This window comes from Octodon degus, unplaced genomic scaffold, assembly GCF_000260255.1.
Source record: "Octodon degus isolate 3935 unplaced genomic scaffold, OctDeg1.0 scaffold00070, whole genome shotgun sequence".
Lineage (NCBI taxonomy): Eukaryota > Metazoa > Chordata > Mammalia > Rodentia > Octodontidae > Octodon > Octodon degus.
In genome coordinates, this window is record NW_004524646.1 from 4,933,323 (window position 1) to 4,956,346 (window position 23,024).

The following is a 23,024-nucleotide window of genomic DNA, read 5'->3' on the forward strand; positions in this document are numbered from 1 at the left end:
GACAACAAAACTTTATTTACAAAACAAGCTGTGGGTCCTATTTGCCCTTCAAATCCGAGTTTGTAACCACAAGTTCAAGTAAAACCCGTGTTTCTTTTCAAAATGATTACAGCTTTTTCAACACAGCAGAGTGGACACTCATGCCCTTATCGTCCCTTAGTAGTCTTTGGGGGAGTTTTTGTGTTTTTTGTTTTGTTTTGCTTTTAGACAAATTCTTATTATATGTCCAGGCTGGCCTTAAGCTCATGACCCTCCTGCCTCAGCCTCTGAGAGTGCTGAGTACAGGCATGTACCAACACCCACACGGCTCAGAGCCCTGTGAGGGGGATGAAGCTGCCTGGCATCCTCTGAGCAGCCACAGGCTTGGGCCTGCTGGGCGCTTACCGTATCAGGAGCAAATGTTTGCCTACGTCGAGGTCAGGAGGGCCTCTCATGAGCAAAGATGAGCTCATTACTTTAACCAGCTCCCACAGCTCCCCACGCCAGGGCATTCTCGGTTTTTGATTGACAGCTTCCTGTTGTCCATCCCTAAGGCATGTACACTCGCGTATCTCCACGAGGGAGGAATCACAGGCTGCATCTCCATGGTGATGAGTGTTCATTCTGCAGTGCATTGTGGGCATATCCTGAAGGCAGGGTCCTTCTGCAGAGGTCACCACCTTGCATCTCCTCCCAGGGTAGTATCTAGCACAGAGCATGGCACACAGTAGGAGCGGGACAGACCTAGAATGAGAGACTCGGGCCAAGGACGGTGGGCTCTGGTGTCACCCTAAGCCCTCCACATGTGGTACCGGCCTGTCAGTGCTGCTGCGCTGTCCTAAAGCCGGTGCATGTGGACCTTCTATGTAGCTGCATGGTGGGAGCGGCAGGCTCAGCAGGTCTGCGGAGGAGACCCAGGTGGTGACCTCTGAAAGCAAGTGGGTGCTGTTGAGTAAGAAGTCCTCACCTTCAGGAGCTGGACAAAGAGGGCCGCTGGGCGTGGAATGGGGGGGTGCGCTCCTCAGTCTCCACCAGAGGCATAATTGGTTTTACCAGCCAGAGAACTGCTGTTCTGGGCTGCTGCTCCGGCTTCCACCCAATCCCTTCCACCAGGGAAAGCTGCAGCTGCCCCCGCCGGAGAGACAGGCCCAATTCATAATTTTCCTTTCCTAATTAGGCACAGGAATGATGGAGACAATTAATAATGTATTGGGTTTTTTAAATGCCCCCGCAGGAGCTGAGCCTGCTAACAGTGCCCTTGATGCGCAGCTACAGTACGACGACACTGGGCTCTGTGCCCAGAACGCCAGGCAGAAATAAATAAACCAGAGCATGGGCCTCGGTTACAGCCACAGACAGTGTTCAGAGCCCCTCACCTAAGCGGCAGGCTGGGTCCCGGCCTCCGGCAAGGGGGACCGAGAGGCGTGGCTCGCCTGTTCTGTCCCTTGCTAGTCCAGGCCAGGCCGGATAGGGCCTTTCCACAGGGTCAGCTCCTCTCCCCATCCCTGTGACACCCCTCTACCCTTGTCATGCCCAGTGTGCTTCCTTGGGTCACCCATCTTGTTTTCTTTAAAGCATTTCATTTGGTAGCTTGTGCCACCGTGGATTTGCTTGCTTGCCTGCTTTTTTGTGCATTTAGCGGTCAGAAGTTGGTCCTGGAGCCAGGCAGTCCAGGTGAAGTTGGGTATCTGTGGGTTTGCGCCTCAGTTTCCTCATCTGGTCAGACGTTGTCCTCATACCCTGTGGATCCTCTGCAACGCCTCCTCCCCTTCTGGCTTTCTCGAGGCCTCTGGGCCCAGGGCACTGTCATCTCTCTCTAGTCCTTGTCCTGTCAGCCCCCATCCTGCTGTTCAGACCTGCCAGGCCCACACTTACCTCAGGGCTTTGGCTTTGTGATTCCCCCCAGGCACCCGCAGGGCAAGCTCCATACCAAGCCATCACCCCTTGAGGCACCTTGCCCACCCCACTCACGCTCCACCCGTCCTGCCCTCAGTACCCTGAAGGAGCCTAATCTGCTTTGCTTTGGAACAAGGACACAGCCATGTCCAGGAGGTGCTGCTTCCTCCTGTTTGTCTCCTAGAAGAGCAAGGAGGCGATTTCTGAGGCCCCCAGTGGGCTCTTCCTCTTCTGACACTGGCCAGAATCACACGGTCCCCAAGCCACTGCAAGGCAGAAAGACTGGAACAGCCATGTCAAGCCCAAACCTGGGCCCTGTAGGAGTGGGAGGCACAGGAGGAGAATCAGGGTTCTGCCGGTGAGAAAGGACAGGGCCTGAGGGGCAGCCGAGGTGGATCTCCAGCTCTCTGCTTGAGTACCTCATTCAGTCCCTGCACCAGCAGGGGTAGGGGTGCTGTTGCTTCCCAGAGCTGGCATTGGATGGGCTCACACCGAGTCAGCAGGGCTGGCTGAGGAGTCCAGCTGTGTTGGGATGGTCGCTATTAAGTCCTGCAGGGCTTCGGTCTACAGAGTCCCCAGGTACTTTGCCTCTGTAGCGGTGGTCCAAGACAGACGGTGAAGGTTTGCTGCCTGAGTCTGTGCATAGTTTCGGAAGGTGTGTACCACTGGGAATCGGAGTCTTGCCCTTGGGTGTCCCTGTCTGGAGCTACCAGCTTGGGGTATTCGGTGTGTCTTGGCAGTGGTGCGTGGTGATGAGGATTCAGAATGAAGACACTAACACGCATTACTTCTAAGGGGAAGCCTGGGGGTGTGGCTGGGTCCTCGTGTGCATCTGGGGCGTGGTGCCCATGGGCAACGGCTGAGAAGAGGCTGAGGGGGACAGGAGGTTTGGGGGCTGCTCATACAGCAGTGAGGGTGGAACCCAGGCCCTGGGCAGCCTCTCTGAGAGGCTCAGTGAGGGGTTCAACTGGGCCAACCTGCATAGTTTGGTCCTTTCTGGAGACCAGAGACACCCCTGGTGGCACCCTTGGTCCGTCTTCTGGCTGAGTTTTAACCACGGCTTTTTGAATGTGGACCAGCCCTTTCCCTGTGTGGCAAATGAAAACCCAGTGTGCTGAGTCGTAGAGCCCCCAATTCCACCCAGCTGCCTGGAGTTGGGGGGTGTTCCTAGATGAGTGGGAACCTAGGAACCTTTAGGAGGAAGGGGCAGGGGAAGGAGGCAGCTGGCCCCCAAGGCAGGCCAGCCAGGCATAGTGTCACCTGCCCAGTATAGACTGGAGCATTCACAAATAGCCTTCCCCTGCAGCAGAGAAGGGGTAGGTCCAGCCACCAGGTACCCCAAGGACACTCCCTTTGTGAAGCTGGGCCACGCCCTGTCCCTTTGCTAGGTGTGGGTGAGGGAGCTATGCCTTCTACCTGCCGTGTGGGTCGCTGGTTGCTGCCTACTGCAGGAGCCTCTGCTTGGAGGGAGGAACTTTAAATATTTACGGAAAGGGGCACCTCTGTGCAGGACCCAGCAGCCTGAATCAGAGTCCCAATAGCAGAGAAGAGGTGTGGGGCTGCCTGAGGCCCAAGGGATGTCTGCCCAAGCCCTTTGCTTGGTACTTCCTTTAGTTCCCTTGCTGCAGGAGGAGGCCACCAGGCGCCCCTCCCCGGCAACACAGAGGCCATGTTTCTTCTCTGTAGAAGTAGGGGCTGACTGCAGAGGCTGCCACAGGCACCAAGGTCCCAGGTGTCTGCAGTTCTCCAGTCCAGCTCACAGCTTTGGTACTTCCAGGGTCAGAAACGAGTGCACAGCCCCACACCCACACTGTGGTCGAGCCCTGTGGGAGGTGGACACCCTGGCACAGCACAGCAGTGGCCCAAGAGTCAGTCCCTTGTGTCAGAAGACAATGGGACTCTCTGTGGGGAGGGACTCGAGAGGGCAGAGCTTCCCCCCCACACATCTTCCTTAGTGGACATAGTGTCTGTCCCACAGCCCAGCAGGCCCTAGGCTTGGACACAGAGGCAGGGAGAGGGTTGTTGGCCCATGAGGGACAGGATGCACATCCCCTGGGGTGCTTTGGGACTGAGAGCATTGATGGGCCTACTGCAGCCCTGGGAAGGCTCCCATCACCTTGCTCCAAGCCTCAGTTTCCTCCTTTGTGCCACAGGTCTATGAAACAGATCTGGCAGCCCAGTCTTAACTCCCAGCTCCCTGCTGTCTTTGTGAGCCCCATGAAACCAGGAAGGGTAGGCTGGGGCAGGGGCAGAGAAAGCCTGCTCTTCGACAAGGAGAACCTTAGCCCCTTCCACGAAGGCCGGGCTCCTGTGCTCCCACTCTTCCTTGGAAAGCAGGACAATTTCCTAAAACTCTTCTTAAGGGTAGGTGGGAGACAGAAGTACCTGTAGGTACCCTCTTCAGGACCTTCAAGGTCCTTAAAGACCTAAACACAGGGATATGTAGCTCCTGTCACCTCATGATGTCACAAAGCCGTACTAATGTTGTTCTACTGAAACAACTCTGCATCCAGCCCAGCCTATGTTTCCCGTAGGAAGGACAGGGCTAGTCCTGTGTTTGGGAAGCAAGCTGGTGGATCTCACCTGGAAGGAGACAGGGACAGATGTCCCCCATCTCCTGAGCCATCCCTGTGAACAGGGCTGGTCTTGGGTGGTTGAGGGTGCAGGATCCTGCAGGCCAGTTCCCTCCTCTTGACCTGAGCATTATTATAGCTAATTAAGCTCAGGGAACTGTTGGGAAGCCACACAGGCAGCCCTGGGATTGTGTCACCAAGGACTTTGAAAGGAAGGAGAGCTGTCTAAGGGTGTCCCCGAGGCCTAGTGTGTCCCACCAGGGCTGAGAACTCAGGCTGTGCTCAGGAAGCTGGGTGCCATACAGCCTGGTGACATCTTGCGGTGGCCACCCAGAGGATCATGAGGCCAACCATGGCTCAAGCCTCTGATGCAAGGCAGAAACCTGATTCCACAACAGACAACGTGGCTGTCTCTCTTCTGCTAGAACCAGGCTCTGTTTCACTTTGTGTTGCAAAACGGAGCAGTTTCCAGGGCCTTTGCTGCTCTTCCATTCATTCTTCCCTCCCTCAGTGCTCTTCTGTCAGTCAAACATCTGGACACAGCTGCTCTGAAACAACTGGCTCCATCTATATTAATACATGAAGAGCTGACTCAGCGCTGTCACAGGCCCTGGCTGTGTGCCCTTGGTTTCCCCACTGCAAAGAGGGGACTATAATGGGGCCATGCACTGTGGTACCTAGAAGGGGCCTTGAAGCCATCGTGGGAAAGGATGGCTGCTACCAGGGATGGGACCTCATGGGCTCATTTCACAGCTGCCAGCCCCCCTCCCCCACCCCGAGGAATATAGGAAAAGCATTCATCACCGAGGCCGCTCTGCACCGTGCAGTTCTTCTGTGGCCTTGGACCTGGGCTGGGTCCGAAGGGCTCCTTTGTCTCCGCTTCCCTGAGTACCCAGTCAGTCATCCCTACGTGTACACACCGGGCTCTTCTCCAGGCACCTGTGGCACATCTGGATCTCTCCTGGTTCTCCTGTGGCACTTGCCACAGTGTATAATCACACACCATTGGTGGTTAGATATGCTGTGCTGGGGCTTCATCCTCGCCGAGGTCCCTGGAAGGAAGGGGACACGTCTGGTCACTCCTGGACTCTCCATTTTCCTAGCGCTACTGCAAGACTCTCAGGGCAGCAAGCTGCCACTTGTTTCTTGTCTCTTGGGGGGTCACTGTCTTTGTTGCCTAATGTCTGCTCTTTATTTGTTACAGGGTCTTACTTTGCAGTTCAGACTCGTAGTGATCCTCCTGTTTCAGCTGTTCCAGTGCTGAGATTACAGGCGTGCGCCACCACGCCCATGCCTGCTCTTTAGAGAACCAGTGTTTCATAGTCTGTTTTTCAGCTCACCTTGGCTGGAAACGAAAGCCCCAAAGCCTTCAGCCTGCCTCTGCTAATGGGGCAGACACAGCTCCTCTGCTTGGGATAAGCGGGGCCTGGGGCCTTTGAAGTCATCCTCCCCGCCTGCCAGTCTTGTGGTCTGTGTAGGCGGCAGGAGTGTTTACAGCAGACAGCTTCAGAGTCTCACGAGAGAGGGGGTTGTGACCCCTGCAGGGTCAAGACACTCCTGCCTTGCTGTCATGTTCAGAGGGAGTGACGGAGAGCTCTGGCTGGCTGGCACTTGACACTCTGACTGTCTCAGCCTTTGCTGTCTGGCCAGCTGTCTCTCCCACGGCCTCACCCTCGCTCCTAAGCCATCTTAGTACCCAGGGCATCCTCTCTCATTCACAAGCGACTTCACCTTGCATATTAGCGATTCGTGCATGTCTTTTCTTTTGGAGATGCCTGGCTCCTGGAGGGAGATGATCAGATCTTAGTCTACTTTGTCGTGACCCACAAGGCAGCTGGTGCAGGCCTGGTAAAGCCACAGTTTATGTCTGATTTCTCTTTGTACTCCCAAGTCCTAGCGCAGTGTTGGGCACTGGATGGATGGATGGATGGATGGATGGATGGATGGATGGATGAATGAATGAATACCTTTGGGATTTGCCTTCTTGGATATGAACCCTCCGGGAGAGATAGTGGCAGCACCTAGCACTGAGGGAGATTGACGCAGGGCGGGCCTAGCAGGCAGCCTAAACTGTCCTTGCCCTGTCCCCTGGGAATGTTGCTGCTTCATCCTGAGCCTCAGTATTTATTCCCTTCTGAAATGACACCTCCCAGCCTCCCTCCAGCGCTCCCATTCTCTAATTGACTCAAGCAAGGATAAATAAGGATGCAGCCTCTGAGCACAACAGCTGACTTCCTGAGCAAAATCCAAGGCTTATGCCTCGCCTGGGTTTTGCAAATGCCTCCCGCTCTCCTGTCCGTGAGCAGCTCTGCCTGGGGTTGCTTCCTTCGTTGCACCCAGCGTTCAGTGTATTGCTGAGGATGCTGGGCAGAGGACACTCTCTGCCAGGACTCCCTGCTTTCAGGGTCAACTGTGTTTGGAAAAGTTATCATGACAAAAAAGTCCCACTCCATTAATAGAGAATGTAAGGCAAAGAGGCACTGAAATCTACCACTGCATTCCAGGTTGATGGCATTTCTGAACGGGGGTCCTATTTTTCAAAGGACAATTCTACCTTATGTGGAAATAATTAGTTCATTGTCATTAGTGCCCACAGCTGCTGGGATTGTGCACTGTGCAGACCGGATAGCCCCGACCCCATCTGTCTAAGAGCTGCTGGCCTGAATGACAGCCCCTGGCTGTGACCACAAATGGGTGGATTTATTCCCCACAGGGGGACATTGGGGAACCTTCCTAGGCTATCAGTGGGAAAGGCAGCCCTGGGGACTTGCCCAGAGATGTTATAGCCTAAGAGTCACAGAAGCTAACGCTGCTTCCCGGGGAAGTGAAGATAGGAGCAAACCTGGGGGTAGGGGCCAGTGTGGACAGAGCAGCCTCCTGTGACCTGCTTGCCCTGCTGAGCCCTCCGGCGGCGGCTGCTGTGGGGAAGGCGAAGCCTGGATCTGTGCTGAGTCTCCCTGGAAAGATTCAGGCAAGTCAGCGGCACCCCCAACGTGAACTGAGGGAGGATCTGGCTTGGTATTTCACCACAAAGCATTGAACAAGTCCATCATGGAGGGAATGAGAACGCTTTGGGCCCTCCTTCCCTTTATTCTGGAGTTCATTCCTCTTTTCAATTCAGTGCTCTGCATCTTGTAGATGTTGGGGCTTGGAAACGGTTTGGCATTACAGAGCAGCCCTAGGTGTCCCTGTCCCACCCTTTCACAGGAAGCTTTGCTGATTCCGCTCAGGCTCTGTGAACATCCGAGGTCCAACCCTGGGGACCTCGCATTTGCTAATGAGGGCTTAGCACCAGTCCCCTGGGAAGCACATAATGGTTTCTGGATTGCTTAATCCAGCCGCCTTGAATTCAGCTACAGGTTGTAACCACTCCCTTCTTCCCGTTGGTGTCTGCCTTGCTTTGCTCTGCGTGGGAGGGCACAGAAGTGTGGGCACAAGGGAAAGCCTTTCAGAGAAGGGCAAGGACAGCGATGATTCTCAAAGCTACCGTGTTAAATAAAGGAAGTGAAAAAATTTAAAAAGCATCTAGCATGATACCATTTGTACAAATGTCAGGAACAAGCAAATCCAATTGATTTCAGAACTCAGTGGTGGTTGCTCCCAGGGTGGGGACCAGCTGGAGAGAGACACGGGGGTGTCTGTCTGAGGTGCTGGGAAGGGTGGCTCCCAGTGGTGTCCAGCTTTGTCCAAGCTGTCAGATGATGCAGTCAAACTCACATCTGCATAAAGACCAGCCACCTGTTCCCCAACCACTGCAGCCACAAGGAGCCCATGACCATTGCAAGAGTCTTTGTTGTCATTTTGATTCCTTTGCATATATCTTGTCTTGAAGACTGGACCGAAGTTAGTGGCCTTGTCTGTCTGTGCATCCCTTCTTCTCTCCTTTATCATGTTCCCACCTCCTTCCTTCCTCTCTCTCTCTCTCTCTCTCTCTCTCTCTCTCTCTCTCTCTCCCTTCCCATTCTTTCTCCCTCCCCTTTCCCATTCTTTTTGCAATTCTGCACACTTCTTTCCAGTTGTATCTGGGTCTTCTCAACAACTCTGGGGTGAGGCTGTGGGGATGTTTGCTTTTCTCTGAAGGATGAGAACGGGCCTCTAGGTGAACCCCAACACTGCCCATCCCAGGGGGCGGGGGCTCACCCTCAGCACTCCACAGATCACACAAAGGTCGGAGGGCCTTGTAGCACCAGTGTCACATGCTTTGTCAAGCATAGACTTCTCCCCATTCTCTCCTCCCCGCCTTGTGTAGGCTGAGCTAGCTGCAGGCACCCCCTCCTGGGCCAAATCCAAGAGAGCCAAGCTCTGTGAGAAACTGGTTCCAGAAACCAACACAAGTGGCCTCCTTCTCTCTCCTTCCTCACCCGGCATCCCCTCTGAGCCTGGCTCCCCACCCCCACCTGCTGAGGAACCCAATTTAATGCCTCAACTGAGAGAATGAGATGTTCTGTTATTTTTCATGGGAAATTAAACCTGACCCTGCTGTCAGTTAGCTCATGCCAAGGGACGATAGATGGCGGGGCATAGTGCTTAACCCCTGCTCTGTGCAGGCCAGGCCTGGATGGGGGTCAGCTGGGCTGGAGGCCAGCCATGACGTCATGGACTCCGGGGTGGGGGCAGGGATGGCAGGAGAGGTCAGAGGGCCCTCATCCGGGGGCGACAACCACGTGCCTTTCCTCTGACCCCGGCTGCAATCAGCTCATACATGGAGACTCAGGCTGCTGCTGTCTCTTCCAGCTCCCAACTCGACCTCGTGCCCTGCTGAGGAAAGCTGGTGGTCGGGGCTGGTGATCGTCATCGCCGTATGTTGTGCCTCTCTGGTGTTTCTGACTGTCCTTGTCATCATTTGTTACAAAGCCATAAAAAGGTGAGTGCCCACCCCGTGTGCCAGAAGGCTCTTCCGCCATCCCGATCACTTTTTCAATTAGAAAAATTATTACACGTATATAAGAAGGAAGCTCAGACTTGGTCTTCAAAAATAAAAACAGCAGGGCCCAGGATGTCGCTCAGTGCAAAAGCCCTGGCTTCCATGAGAGAGAAAACAACAACAACAACAACAACAACAACAACAGTAAAAGCAGATTGAACTAGCGTGTGTGCTGGCCTGTGTGTGCACAGAGACAGTGATGCTAAAAAATTACCAACATTATGCTGTTAAGTGCACATCTATGTCCTTTTGTTTTTCTCATTGTTAGAATAGGTTAAAATTGATCTCAGACATAACCCTCCACTCACTCTTAAGACATTTGCTTCTACAAGCATTTGATGAGTATCAGTTCTTTGTGAAGCCCAGCATAACACCAAAATTTTAGAAAGCATCAAAGGGTAATAGGGATTGTTATTATAATAGCCCTAAGAACTTTTTTTCCCCAATTCCTCAAGATCTGAAATGAGAGGGTCCACATAAAGAATAATTATAATAAGGGGGCCAGGGAGATGGCTCAGTAGAATAAGTGCTTGCCTGGCAAGCACAAGGACCTGAGTTCAATCCCCGGTTCCGGAAAAAAAAAAAAAAAAAAAAAAAAGAATAATTATAACAGCTAAAATAGTTTCTTTTCTCTTTTAATCATCTATTTCATGTGACTTTGATTAGTAATTCAAAAGCACGAAGAGTAACACGTCAAGTTAAAAGTATTAAAATGACTCAGGCCCACAGGATGAAGGGCTATGAAAGCCACCAGGATGGCTTGTTCTGGGAACTGGGTGGAAGAAGTGGGAGAGCAGGCCCAAGCCCAGGGGTGGCAGCTCCACCCAGGCTAGGCCATCCGTGGCCATCTGCCCCCAACCCCAGCCAGGACCTTTCTCACCCTGAACACTCAGCCCTCAGGGCAGGCTCCGAACATGACAATAGATGGCAAAGGGATAAGCGTGAAGTCTTACAGTTCCTCTCCAGGATGCTCAGCTGCTTGCCAATGGCCTCTGTTCATCTTCACTCTACCTTTTCCAATCAGCTCCAGTTTGTCAGTGGGGAAACTGAGGCACTAAGGAGCCAGGGGACTACCCAGAATGGAACAGCCAGGAAGAAGTTGAACCCAGAATCATGTGACCCAAAGCCCAGCCCTGACTGCAGGACTGTTTTTGCACACTGAGGTGCTAATAAGTTCGTGTCCCATGCTGGGCTGGGAAGAGCCCTGACTTTCTTCTCTGCTCTTCATCCAGGGTGGGGTGGGGAGAGAAGAGGGGGCCTGCCAGTGTGGCAAGGCTGTCTGTGCCTCTCTGAGGGTGGAGGACAGAGAGAAAGGTTCCGAGACCCTGTAACTACAGCCAGGGGCCTGGCCTCAGAAACCAAGGTAGAGGCATTGGAGTCTCCCAAGGACAGCGCCCGTGCCCTTCCCAAGTGTTCTGGGAGCATCTGCCGTGTGCTAGCCTGTGTGTGCACAGACAGCAAGACCCAGGCTTTGCCCAAGGCTGCTCCGCTAACCCCAGGAGGGCCAGCCAGTGAGTGGGTCCCTGAGGCTGGAGGCAAAGGGCTGGCAGCGTGTGTGGACACCCGGAGGAGTCCCAGTGAATTCTTATGCCGTAATACAGCATGTCAGCTGAGAGCCTGCGGGAGCAGAAGGGCTTTCAGACTAGATGGGGGCATTTCAGGCAAAGACCACTGTGCTCAGGGCCCTAGGAAGTCCCTGCCTCATGACAGCCTCTGCCTGACAGGCCCGTGACCCCTGCAGCTGGCCGCCTGCTACCGGACACCAGGAGCTGCTGAAGGGATCTGAGGGAGAGCGCACTCCCAGGGCGCGGCTGCCAGCTCCTCCTTTACCTGGGAAATACTCAACATAATCTTTGCAAGAGCTACAAAAGCCACACCGGGTCACTTCCGCCCCCTCCCCCTGTGCCCCAAGCCTCTCCTGCTTCAACTGGAGGAGCAGAAAGGGAAGGAATAATTACACAGCACCACCTCCAGCAGGGGCAGTGGGCGGGGCTCTCGGGGGTGGCGCAGGTGCAAGGAGCAGAGAGGCCTGGAGAACCACTGGAGATCTAGCAGCAAAAGGGCCTAGAAGCATAAGACCACGGTACAGAATCATACAGTGGGAACCTAGTGGGGAGGGGCTGCTCAGCAGACCCTGCCTTCAGGAAGCCCTTTTCCAGAGGGTACCCCTAGTACAGTGAGTGGATATCCAGCGACAGGAGGATGCTGTGTGCACACTGGTAGGGACAGAAATGGAGCTGGTAGCTTCCAGGACCCTGGAGGGCTTTGTTCCCCAGGGACTGCACCGGGCTTGTGTGTGTGTGTGGGGGAACAGAGCCCCTCCAGGCACTGGCCTAGGCTGCAGTGTCAGTCTGTCTGTCTGTCCGTGTAGCACTGTGCCAGTCAGCAGCCGGTTGTACTTTTTGCTCAGGGCTATTCCTTTTTTGGTCAGTAATTTATCTGAATCATACCCTTTTTCTCAGGGAAACAAAAGCATCCCACATCACTGTAAAGCCTTCGAAAGAAAAATTTAGTGATAGATAGATCCCACATTTTTTTATTCACTTCAGCCTCAAGTCCCCTCCCCACCCCACCCCCGGGGGGAGGGTTTCCAAGCAGTCTGTGAATAGCTTCAATACAGCCTCTTAGAGCCAGGTTTCTGGGAGGAAGTTATAGGATCAGTTGACGTAGGGAGGCAGTGCTGCAGGTGATTCATCTGGGGGTGTCGGCCGGAAGGGCACTGAAAGCACCCCCAACTCCCCCCACTTTTGTGTCCAGGAGAACCACAAGGCCTGGCTGGAGGGATCTTGGATCTCAGTGGGAGGGGGCTCTGATTGGCTTTTAGATGCAGATTTGATGCTGCAGCCCTCCACCCTGGGCTCATGGCTGTTCCCAGGTCCCCGGTCCAGTCCAGTCCGTGTGGGCAGTGCTCTGGGGCCTCCACAGCCTAGAGAAGGGGCGTGCCTTGCCCAGACCTGGACCCGGAAGTGTCTTAGAGGCAGATGCAGGACGAGAGGCATGCCACTCCTGTGGCCCCCAGTCCTGCCAGCCACTCTGGCTCCCAAAGCTTTCCTGGTCACGGGAAGCTGTGCAGTCGCATTCCGGTGGCCTCAGTGCCCGGCACTTGTGTGAGCAAGTGTGTTTGCCAGCAGTCACAGGGTGAGCTCCGAGGGTAGCCTTCCCTGTGTGAGCACCTCTGTGTACCCTCTATGGGAAATGAGGTGCTAGGCTCATTCTGAGGCCCAACTACTAGTTCAGTCCACCGCTGAGATGTATGCATATTGACCACAAGGCCACCAGGCTTGGGGCCAGTTGCGGGGTGGTGTGCAGGCCGCGGGCCACATGTGGGTACTCAGGCACAGGACCTACCTGCGCTGCACTGCCCTCTGGAGGGGAAAGTGGGCATTAATCAGACCACACTGCCCTGAGAACCATCTTGGGCCAGCGCAGCAAGGAAAACTTAAGCACAGGGGAGTCAGAGTCACCAAGGTAAAGTGCCAACCTGCTCTCTGCCCGGGAGGCGGCTCAACCCCAGCTCTGGAGTGGGGAAGGAGTTCCGGGACGCTCAGAGGGGCCACGCTCCCCGGGCGGCCTCTTGCATCCTGTCTGCCGGGCACACCTTTCACGCTGAGCTCTGGGTTGAGCAGACATGAGGGAGGACCACTCCCCCCACACACCCCCTCCAGGATCCGCGCCATCCGGGCACAGCGACAGCACGTCCCCTCTGTGGGCGTCGATGGCATGGGTCTTTTCCTGCTGCTGTCCATTTGCCGACTTCACGAGGGGCTCTTTGCAGAAGATCAATAAAGGCCCGCAGAGCCGCCACGGCCTGAGTGTGCGTGCGCATCCGTGCTGGTGGCCGAGCGGGCGCTCCTGTAGGGGTCCTGCGGCTGCTCGGGCCTGGCCTCTGCGAGCCTCTGCGGGAGCTCGGGCGGCCGCAGGCGCGGCTGGTCCGTGGACACCGTCTGTGTGCTGGGCTCTGTCCTCCCGTCCAGGGAGCAGAGGTGAACATATCCAGACGCTTGCCTCGCGAGCGGAATAATCAGATTGAGCGCACATACCGCGACTGTGTAGGAAAACCCAGGCGTGAGAGGGGGAGGAGGACAGGCTGCCGCCACACCCATCTCTGCACCCCCTTTTAACTTAATTCTCATTTTTATCAGAGTCGTGCGTGCACCTGGTTTTAAAATATCAAATGTCCCACAGGCTGAGAAGCAAAACACTGCCGCGGGCGTAGCTCAGTGGTACTCTGTCCATATGCACGGCTCCCGGCTCAAATCCGCAGCATCACGGAAAAGAAAAAGGGCCCGGCATTCCCTTCGTACCCAGCCTCGTTCTTGGGGGCAACCGCTTTGAATCGGTAGCCATTTCCTCCGGCGCTTCTCCCCGTAGTCCGACTTAAATATTCTTCCGCTGGTGATCATTGTCTATGGGCGGGTCAGCTTCCCTCCCCCACAGACTAGGAAGGTCCCCGCTCATCCTCCACCCAGGGTGGGATGCAGGGGCTTGAGTATCAGTGTGACAGTGTCAATACTGCCCTGGGCTGAACCATTTGTGTGCTGTGGTTTGTTTCCCTTTGTGGCGTTCACAATGCCTGTGCGCCATAAGATCAAAAACGACGGTTCCATTTTTGTCCCAAGACTTCATTCTCCTCTCTGGGGGAACCCGTGAAAATCCGGGCCTGCCGCACAGCCGTTAAGCCACTGTTGTCCCCCTGTCTCCAGCAGCCTTCCGTGCTGCACGGTCCCAGCATGGCTGCGATCCGGCCACCCTCAGCTCCCTCTCCCTGCCCTACTCCGGGGCGCGGCCCACCAGCATGATTCCTCCATGAACTCACTTCAAGATCGTCCCTGAGGCATAGACTCCATAGGAAATTCATCAGTGGGATGAGGATTTTTTTCCCTTTCACACTTTACTTTCCTTTTGGGGGTTTTGGGGTGGCCCAGAGAAGGGTTTATTTGGCTTTGCAGAGAAGACCTGGTCACCCCGGAGCTGGGATATGGAGGAGGGGCAGGGATGGGCTTCATGTGGACCAAGAGCGCTCGAGGGTGCGGTCGGCCACTGTTTCACAGGTGGGGAGTCCGCAGCCCTCCGCAGGTTTCTGTTCTGCTTTAGTCGCGCTCAGTGTGACGCTGGGGTGCGCACACCTGCAGCCGTGCACACGTTTGAGCTGCTGCGCACCCTTGCCCGTAAGGAAGGCCAGGAGCTGACCCGGGGCCACCTCTCCCGACTTCACTGCGGGAATCCTCAGTGACTTCCTGTGGCTCTGCGGGCTCCCTTACCGGGACCTGCCAGGGTCCACCTTTAAAACTGGCAAATGCTACTTTGGATTCCGGAAGACTCATTTTCTCTTGTCGTCTGGGTGAGTGAGGAAGAATCTAGCTTTGCAGTGGAGAATGTGTGTGCGTTTCCGATGCCCGGGCCTCGCCCCTTCGCCCTCTGCTCCCGCTCCACGCCCTGTTGCCTCGGCATTTTCCAAGCAGGAGCTCCGTGGGGCCCTCTGCATTTCGCAGTGGCACAGCCTCCTGGTCCAGTGTGTGACATTCTCAGGCAGGGATCGCCTCAGAAGGGCCCCAACAGCTGCCACCTGTGCTGCTCCCCACAGGGTACACCCTTGGGGCAGGAGCAAGTGCAGCTCTCTCCTCTGCCACCACCTGCTTGGGCCTCTAGCAGAACCCAAGGGCAGTCCAAGTTGCTGTACTCTCTGGAAGGGCCTCTTCTGCCCGGGCTGCTCAGGCCATCTGAGTAAGGTCACTTGGGACCGTGGTAGCTTTCAGGAAGCTAGCTTTTGCTCTTTGTTGTGACTTCAGGACTCCATCCCATGACTCTGGCCCGCTCTGCCATCTGCCAGGTTCCTGGAGATTGACTTTTCCCCTGTGAGTACATGTGTTTCTGTGTTCCAGATGCCATGGTGTCTGTCACCATCATCACCGTAATCCTTACTTCAGCAGAGCTCAGGTGAGGCAAGGAGGAGCAGGACATGAGGTGTCCTGAGGTGCCTGTGGGGGCCTGTTGGCTCTCCTGCAAGAGAGCTCCCTCAGCAACGGGCAGTGAAATCCCACCCTGGTGGCAGCAGACACCAGCCTGCTTCATCTGCCTGGCCCTGGATGCAGTGAGGCCAGGAGCCTTGCCACCGTGCTGTGTTGGTGACTGGAGGCTGCAGATTGAGGACAGATTCGGTGATGGCTGATGCAAAACCCAAACAAGTCTCTATTTCTTGGGGCCTTTTGCTTTGGTTCCCAACAAGTTCCTCCCCCTGCAGCCCATCTCTCTGGAAATGCTGGGTCAAGGTCATGGGTGAGCAGTGGACAGGATTCCTCAGATGAGACCCCCACCCCTACCTGCTGGGAGCACCTCACACTGCCTGGCACGGCCTGGCACGGCCTGGGTCCTGTCCCTCTCTCCCTCTTGCTCCCTGATCTTTCTCTACCACTCTCTCTTATTCTACCCCAAGGGCCTCAGTCACAGCACCTGGCCTGCTCCCTACAGGGAAGGCTCCTTTCCGGCCTGGCTCACCTGTCAGCCCTGAGCAGGTGCCTTCCTTCTCTCCCTGAGATCTCACCTTTGCCATCATTCATGGTTCTTGTGAGTCACTACAGTCTTTACTCACATGTGGCCTGATGCTACATGATGTTGGGCTGAGGCTGGCATTCTTGGGCCATTCAGGCCATTTTAGTGCACGTAAGTGAGCTGAACCCCTAGGACTCTGGAGCTAGAGCTGCTTGTGTCAACCAGGTGGTGCCAGAACTCTCAGAGGTGGCACAGTGCCCAGGATGGGATAGATTGGTCCAGAGTATGGGACTTACCCTCACCTCAGCAGCCCTTAGCAGAGGAGCCCAGGTCCCGCTGAGTGTCCAGGAACATAGGACAGGGCCCCCTGGCATGGCCAACTCCTCTGGGATTCCTGCCTTTAGAGGGGTGGGGGTTCTAGACTTCCTGCCATCGCTGTGAGCTTTTGTGGCTAAAGAGACATTTTAGGCCTGGGACTGGTGCTAAGGGCATGCCCATGTTATGTGGCTCCAGGTCCCCTCCTGTTCTGCTGTGCGGTGGCCCTGACAGAGCTCATCTTAATTAAGGTCACCTCCTCCCACATGTTTCCTTGGTCCAGAAGAGACTCCCAAAGAACATTTGTCTGTGGAACCCCAGAGAGACAGACACAGCCTGGTGACATGGGTGCCATCTCTTCCCACAGTCCCTTCAACAAAGGATCCCTAGTCCCACAGGTCCTTCTGGCATCTTGAGGGCTGGGAGCACAGTCACCAAGCCTAGCCAGCTTGGACATTTCCTGTCCAGGACTCTGGTCCTACAGTCCTGTCTCCAGCATCCAGGATTGGAAGGGCTGTGGCGTAGCTGGCCTCAGGCTGCAGACCAGTACTCATGGGCAGAGGGACAGTCACAGCCTCGGAGAGGGCGAACACACTCAGCCAGCTATGCCATGCCCTCAGCCACTCCCCTCAGCACACCCAGTTCCTGGGATGCTGCTGGGCACAGGGGCCAACAGAGGTGAGCCCAGGAGCTACCCAAGACTCTTGGCTATGCTGAACTCCAAGTGACACTCCTGTATCACCCCAGTCCTGGCGGGATTGGAAATGGGGCTGCTGCTTCTCACAGTGATGCTGTGGTGGCTCAGAAATTGGGGAAGCCTGAAGGCTGTGGAGGAGTTTCATGATGGGGATGCACACGCATGTGTGTGTGTGTTTATGCATACACACACACATAAAGTGAGAGAGATGAATGCCCTCAGGAGAGGGGAGGTAGGAGCTGTGTTGTTCACTGCATTGAAAGTAAACCTTGGGGTGTTAGAGACAGGAGTGTGGACCCCCTTCAAGGCTGCTCTGAACTGCATTTGACTGTGGTCCCCAGCACAGCACAGCTGAGCCTGGACAGTTCCCATCATTGTCGGCCAGCCCAAGAGTGCAGTCCGGCAGTGCTGCTGGGGGCCCAGAGTGTGCAATGGCCCCCTGAGATTGTAGGTGCATGCAGTCAGAGCACAGAGTGCCCACTGCCTGCCACAGGCCTGGCGTTGGGGACAAAAGGCCTACAGGACAGTGAACCCTCTTTTCTGCAGCAGGGGTCCTGGCTCACCCACCTTTCTCTTGGTTTCAGGAACCATGCCATTTAGGGGGCCCTCGGTGGCCACCTCTGCCTGGACAGGGTGGAGGTACCTGTCCTGGCTTGGCAGGGCCAGCTTTGCCTGGCCCACGGAGCCCAGGCTGGCTGGGTCCTAGAGTCTTGCTCTACCCCTTCTGGAGCCCCAGGTGGCACACAATAGGTAGGAAGTCTCTGCAGTGCTGGCTGCCGCTTCAGGCCAGCAGAGTGACCCCCACTGACACCTTCCCAACGGCAATGCTGAGCACTAACAAATACTTACAAGCACTTACTGCGTACCACGCACTCACCTAAGTGCTTGGGGTGTGCTAACATGGTTAATCCTCGCAACGACCTTCTGAAGTGGACATTATTACACCATTTTATAAACAAGGAAACTGAGGTGGGGAGAGGTTGTATTGTTTGCCCAAGGCCACACAGCCAGAAAGTGGTGGTGCTGTGCACTGAGCTATGACATCTGCCTCAGTGCTGCCACAGTGTCACCCTTAAAGGCTGTAGCTGGTGAAGGGATGGCTCCTGGAGGCAGACAGAGACTGTGCTGCTCTAAGGAGAAGCCACTGGGCACCACCGAAGCCCAGAAAGTTTTGTGGGCAGCTGCAGCCCAGGGGGCACGATAGTGGAAAACTTGGATCCAGAGAACAGGCCACATTGGCTTCTGGGGATCCATCCCTCGCAGTGTGCAGATAGCTGTGGTAGCTCCATCTTGGGGTCTGGGGTGCTGTGTGTGGGCATGTTGGGGCACAGCTGAATGAGACAGGCTTCTTGGGAGACTGCAGGACTTCGGGCCCACAAAGAGGAGGGTGGAGGAAGGTTTGCCTAACCCAAGGGGACCACAAAACCTGCTTTGGGGGCAATGCAGGCTGACTGGGAAGATGTCTAGATGGGACAGAAGTACTGAGCAGTGGGCCAGGCCCTTCCACCATCCGACTGGGGCTCCTCAGCAAGGCATAGCCTTCCTAGCCTCAGTTTCTCATGAAATGACTCCTAACTCCAGCCTAACTTCTCCAGGGCATTGGGAGATGGGACAAGGAACTCTCTGAACCAGAGCGCTTTGCCCAAGGCATGAGGCACCAGGGGAGGAAGTGAGGGCTTGACCTCACCCTCCTAGGAACCGCCACTCTGGCTGAGCCTGATTGCCTGTAACTTGGACAACACTAAGCAAGGGCCAACTAAAGCTCACTCCAGCCAACTGATGGCATTTAAATGCCTGTGGTATGGCCCTATCAGGTCCGATCCATCCAAGAGACAGCAGTATTGTGGCATGGAGTTGGGACACACAAAATGTACAGCCCCAATCAGGAGGATGCCGACACGCAGGGTGAAGGCCAGAGCCCATCTGAATGAAGCCAGGGGGGAACAGGATTTGACCCAGCCCAGGTGATGGCGGTGAGATTTCAGAACATTAGCACACCAGCCAGGGCCTTTTCTAAGCCTTCCTTCCAGCCTCCTGGTCCCTTGTAAGTCTAGAAGGAGTGGTCCTTGGGGTCCAGAGTGAGTGGCCAGTGGGAAGGCCAGCTGGTGTGTACTGGCAAATTTAATTTAAGCATCTGTCACCATCATCATCACAACGCACTGCCACTGCTGCTGCCAGCCCGTCCATCACAACCACCACCCTCGTCACCATTGCCATTACCCTGCCATCACTATCTTCACTACCTCCTCTACCATGATGTCACGACAGTCGTCACCACCACCTGCAGCCCTTCTGCCATCACCACCTTTGTAAGGACCACCTCCTCCCTCGTTACCACTCCACCATCACTGTCACCGTGGTCACCATCACCATCACCATCGCCACATCTCCATCATGTTTTCCATTCGCCTTTGATCATGCAGAGGTGAGAGTGCAAAATCCCACCACCAGTGCCTCTCTCCTGCTAATTGTCCTTACCCTCCCATATTCATCTTCATTTCTGTCCCCTCACACTTAGAGAGACCCATCAAAGCTTGAGCCTCTGGGGCTGGCCGTTCTTTCTGGTCTGTGTGGAACAGTTCCAATGTAGGCCTGTTGTCCCTGCTCCATTGTCAGTAGCTCCCCTCTCAACTCTGTCTGGTTTGCATACTAAATTTTGTGGTCATCCTAGTTGAGACCACATCTAGCTTCTGACTGAACGCAAAGCTCAGCAGCTAACGCGGCACTGAGTTGACTGGGTTTCATTCTGGGACTCAGCTGGCTGGGGGATCACACACCCCGTAGTCACTGGCAACTGATGATGTTCCCTGTTGCCCCTCTGTCTCCCTCCCTTCCAGGAAACCCCTGCGAAAAGATGAAAATGGCACCAGCGTTGCTGAGTATCCTATGAGCTCCTCACAGAGCAACAAAGGGGTGGATGTGAGCAACGCGGTGGTGTGAGTCTGCAGGTCCTGGACCCGCTGGCCAGAGGGACCCCCTGGTGGCACTAGTGGACATGGGAAGCTGACCCTGGCTTGGCCGGGACTTCATTGCCTTGTAGGCCTCAAGCCTCCTGAAGGAGAAACCGACCTCTTCCCAGGCCAGCCCCAGTTGGCCAATGGGTGGGGGCAGCGCAGACACTGGGCTGAGCCAGGTCCCCTGCATGCAGCACCTGGGGCAGCATCACCGCCCAGGGCTCTCCACATCCTGCTCCTTGTCTTGTGTTTGGTTCACTGACTGTTCCCCACCTGCTGTCTAAAGCACGGGCTCTGACAAAGGCAGCAGGTCTGTCTACCTGTGGGGGGCAGGGAGGCACCCCCCCTTTTAGCTAAAGGAAGGCTAATGAGGCCACTCTCTGGCCTGAAGACCTTTCCTCCTCCAGGAAGTGGCCTGCTTCTCTGTGGACATCCCAACAGAAGCCATCGACACAGCCATGAGATAGATGTCCCCTTTCAAAGGTGCTTCCCACACAGCTGTCCATCCCTCTTTTGTAATTGTCCTCAGTCTTCAGGGCCTGTGTCCACCCTCCAGTTCCTACTCACACCATGGTCATGGCTCCCACCTGCTTGTCACAAGCCCAGCCCAAGAACTCTCATGAGCAGACATGGGGCACATTTACATGCACAGTGTTGTGTCACAGAAGCTGAGGCTAAGTGACCCTGGAAAGGCCCAGGCCCCTGCATCTGTTCTCAGACAGCAGTAGGAGCCCCCCGTTCATGTGAGCCAGGCCCTGCCTCATTGGGCAGAGGTCGACCCTTGTGCCAAAGCCACTGGGCACTCTAAGCTAGGCCAGTGCTGGCCTGAGGCCCCCTCTCTGGGACTGTCCTCCTAAGGCCTGGCAGTGGTACCTAGAGCCTCTTCTGAGAGCCCCTGAAGGAGGAGTTTTCTTCCTGAGTCCTGTGGTCCAGTGCTCTAGATGTGCGAGTGTGGAAGGCGGAGGTGAAGGGCAGGAGCCTCCAGACTTGGTCACCTCTGCCCTACCAACCAGTTTCGCAGGTGGCCACCTCCCAGGGTGATACATTGCTAGGTCTGTGGAGGCAGTGACCTTGTGAACTCACCTCCTTTGGCAAGTGAGGAGGACATTCCTGACCCTGTGGTCCCCTCACCACCCTCACATACCTGCTCAGAAGGAACCAGGCACACGTGACAGTTACGTGTGGCCTTAGCTGGCTGGACCTCGTCTGCCCCTCCACCACCACTGTACTTCTCTGGCGGGTATTTGGGTTGCGGTAAGACCCTCCAGTCCAGGTGAGGTGGACAGACATGAAAACTGGTCCCCACTTGACCAAAATGTCCACCGTCCCAGTGCCCTGTGCCCAGAGCTGTCACTGTCCTTCTCCTGGCCAGTATGTACACACTGAGGTCAGGCCCAGGATATGCCCTCCCACAGAGGCTTTTGTCTTTCTTCCCCTTCTCCTCCTTCAGCTTGAGGACTTATTTGAATTTCACTCTCCTGGCATGCCTAGGCATCGTCATGGTGCTGCCGAAAGCCTCTGCCTGGTGAACGCTTGGCAGTACTGTTAGGATGCAGAGTCAGGTGGCAGGCAGGCCAGAGGAGGGGCTTCAAGTTCAGAGCCAGAGAGAGAGAGAAGCCTGGCAGAGCCGACTGCAGGGCACTGTGCCCTGCTGCCCACAGTTTCCTGGTCCTCCCTGAGCCCCCTCCCTGAGCACATACCTGGACAGGTGAGCAGGAATCTGGCCCTAAGCACACCGTAGCTTGGGCTTCATGGACAAAAAAGCAGGTGCGGTGCTCTGGGCCAGTCCAGAGTGGCCAGCGGGTGTCTTTGGCTGGAGGCTACTGGCTGAGGGGTGAGCTAGGGCAACCTAGAAAGGCCGGGAATGGCCGAATATCCATGCCCACTGGGTTCTACTGTCCTGACTATAGCTTAAACATAGTAAGCCCAGATCTTGCAGTTAGGCTGCAGGAACCTGTGGCGCTTCCATCATGCTGGTCCTCGGAACACCCAGGACTCCAGTTCACGTGTATGTTCCCCTCCATCCAGCTTGTACTGTCCCTTTGCAGCCAGTTAAGGAAAACCAAGAAAGAGTCACATTCTTTTACAGAATGATCACCTGAGAACAAAGCCCCCAAATTCAGGACAGGTATTCAGAGGACATGTAGGCAGCGGGGGAGGCTACCAGGCTGTCACTTGGGCAACTGGTGCACATGGCAACCTGCTGCAGCCTGGTATGTGAGCTTGGAGCTTTTGTGTAAAGTGAATCTGCAGCCCCTCAACCCAGACCCTTTCTCAGACTGATCTGAGGTCGAGAATGAGATGCACATTCTGGCTCTGCATTTTCTCAGATGTTTCTCACCTGTCTGGTAGGTGACCCCACTTTGGAACTCAGTGACATTTGGGAGTTCCCAGAGTTAGCAGGCATTGTGAAGAGGCTTTTTGGGAAGTTTTGGAAGAAAGATGAATAGGTATAAAAATGTAAACATATATATTATATAGTTATATATTTAAAGAAATATCTGTATATATAATTACTGTACTCTCTGCATCTGTACAAAGTATGACCCCACAGCCGAGGTAGCGTGAGACGTGATGCATGAATGTAAGTACCCTGGACTCTGCCTTCTTAGCGATGTGCCATGTGTGTGGGGACAAGGGCTCCTGTCCCTAGGCAATCTGTCTCAATGGACAAGCATCTGTCTATGCCAACTTGTCCACCAATGGGCCATTAACGTCGATTTCATGCTGAGACTTCTGTGCAGGAGGCAGGACGGGCAGCCTTGGGGGTTGCGCTATATGCTGTATGAAGAAAGAAGCACCATGACTTTTTTATTTTCAATAAAAATATACTTAAAAGGCTGCTGTCCATTGTCATGTGTGGTAGGCGCAGAGTGGCAGGGAGAGGAGAGGTGGGAGGGCAAAGCATATTGCGTGAAGGTCCTGCCTGGGGAGGGCTGGGGACCTAACGTGCATTCTCACTCTGTCACCCAAGGTTGGTATTTATGGAGATTTCTAAGATCAGTCTGGTCCCTCATCCCTCCTCTCAAATATCACCTTGATCCTGGACAAAACAGAATAGGCTGACCAACTTCCTAGAGTGCCTGGGCCCGAGAGGTCCTCACGAACCCAAGATGCTAAAAAAGGCAAAGTCCCAGGCAATTGACAGAAGCCAGTGACAGATACTCATGGGAATCCATGGAGCAGAAATCAGCGGG

At 55.1% G+C, this 23,024-nt stretch overlaps 1 protein-coding gene across 5 annotated transcripts in view; it reads left to right on the forward strand.

The window, feature by feature from the left end:
• Positions 1–22,659, forward strand: part of Prima1 (proline rich membrane anchor 1) — a 52,638-nt gene extending 29,979 nt beyond the window's left edge. For 2 of the 5 annotated variants that reach the window (XM_023719674.1, XM_004635146.2), the window contains exons 4-5: positions 9,183–9,312; positions 19,711–22,659. In XM_023719674.1, coding sequence (XP_023575442.1) covers positions 9,183–9,312; positions 19,711–19,813 — 233 coding nt within the window. In that variant the 3' untranslated portion in view covers positions 19,814–22,659. Of the gene's footprint in view, positions 1–9,182; positions 9,313–10,396; positions 10,536–11,096; positions 11,604–19,710 lie in introns of those variants that run through there. The other 3 variants (XR_002821907.1, XR_002821906.1, XM_023719675.1) reach the window with 3 other exon arrangements.
• The last annotated feature ends 365 nt before the right edge of the window (positions 22,660–23,024 follow it).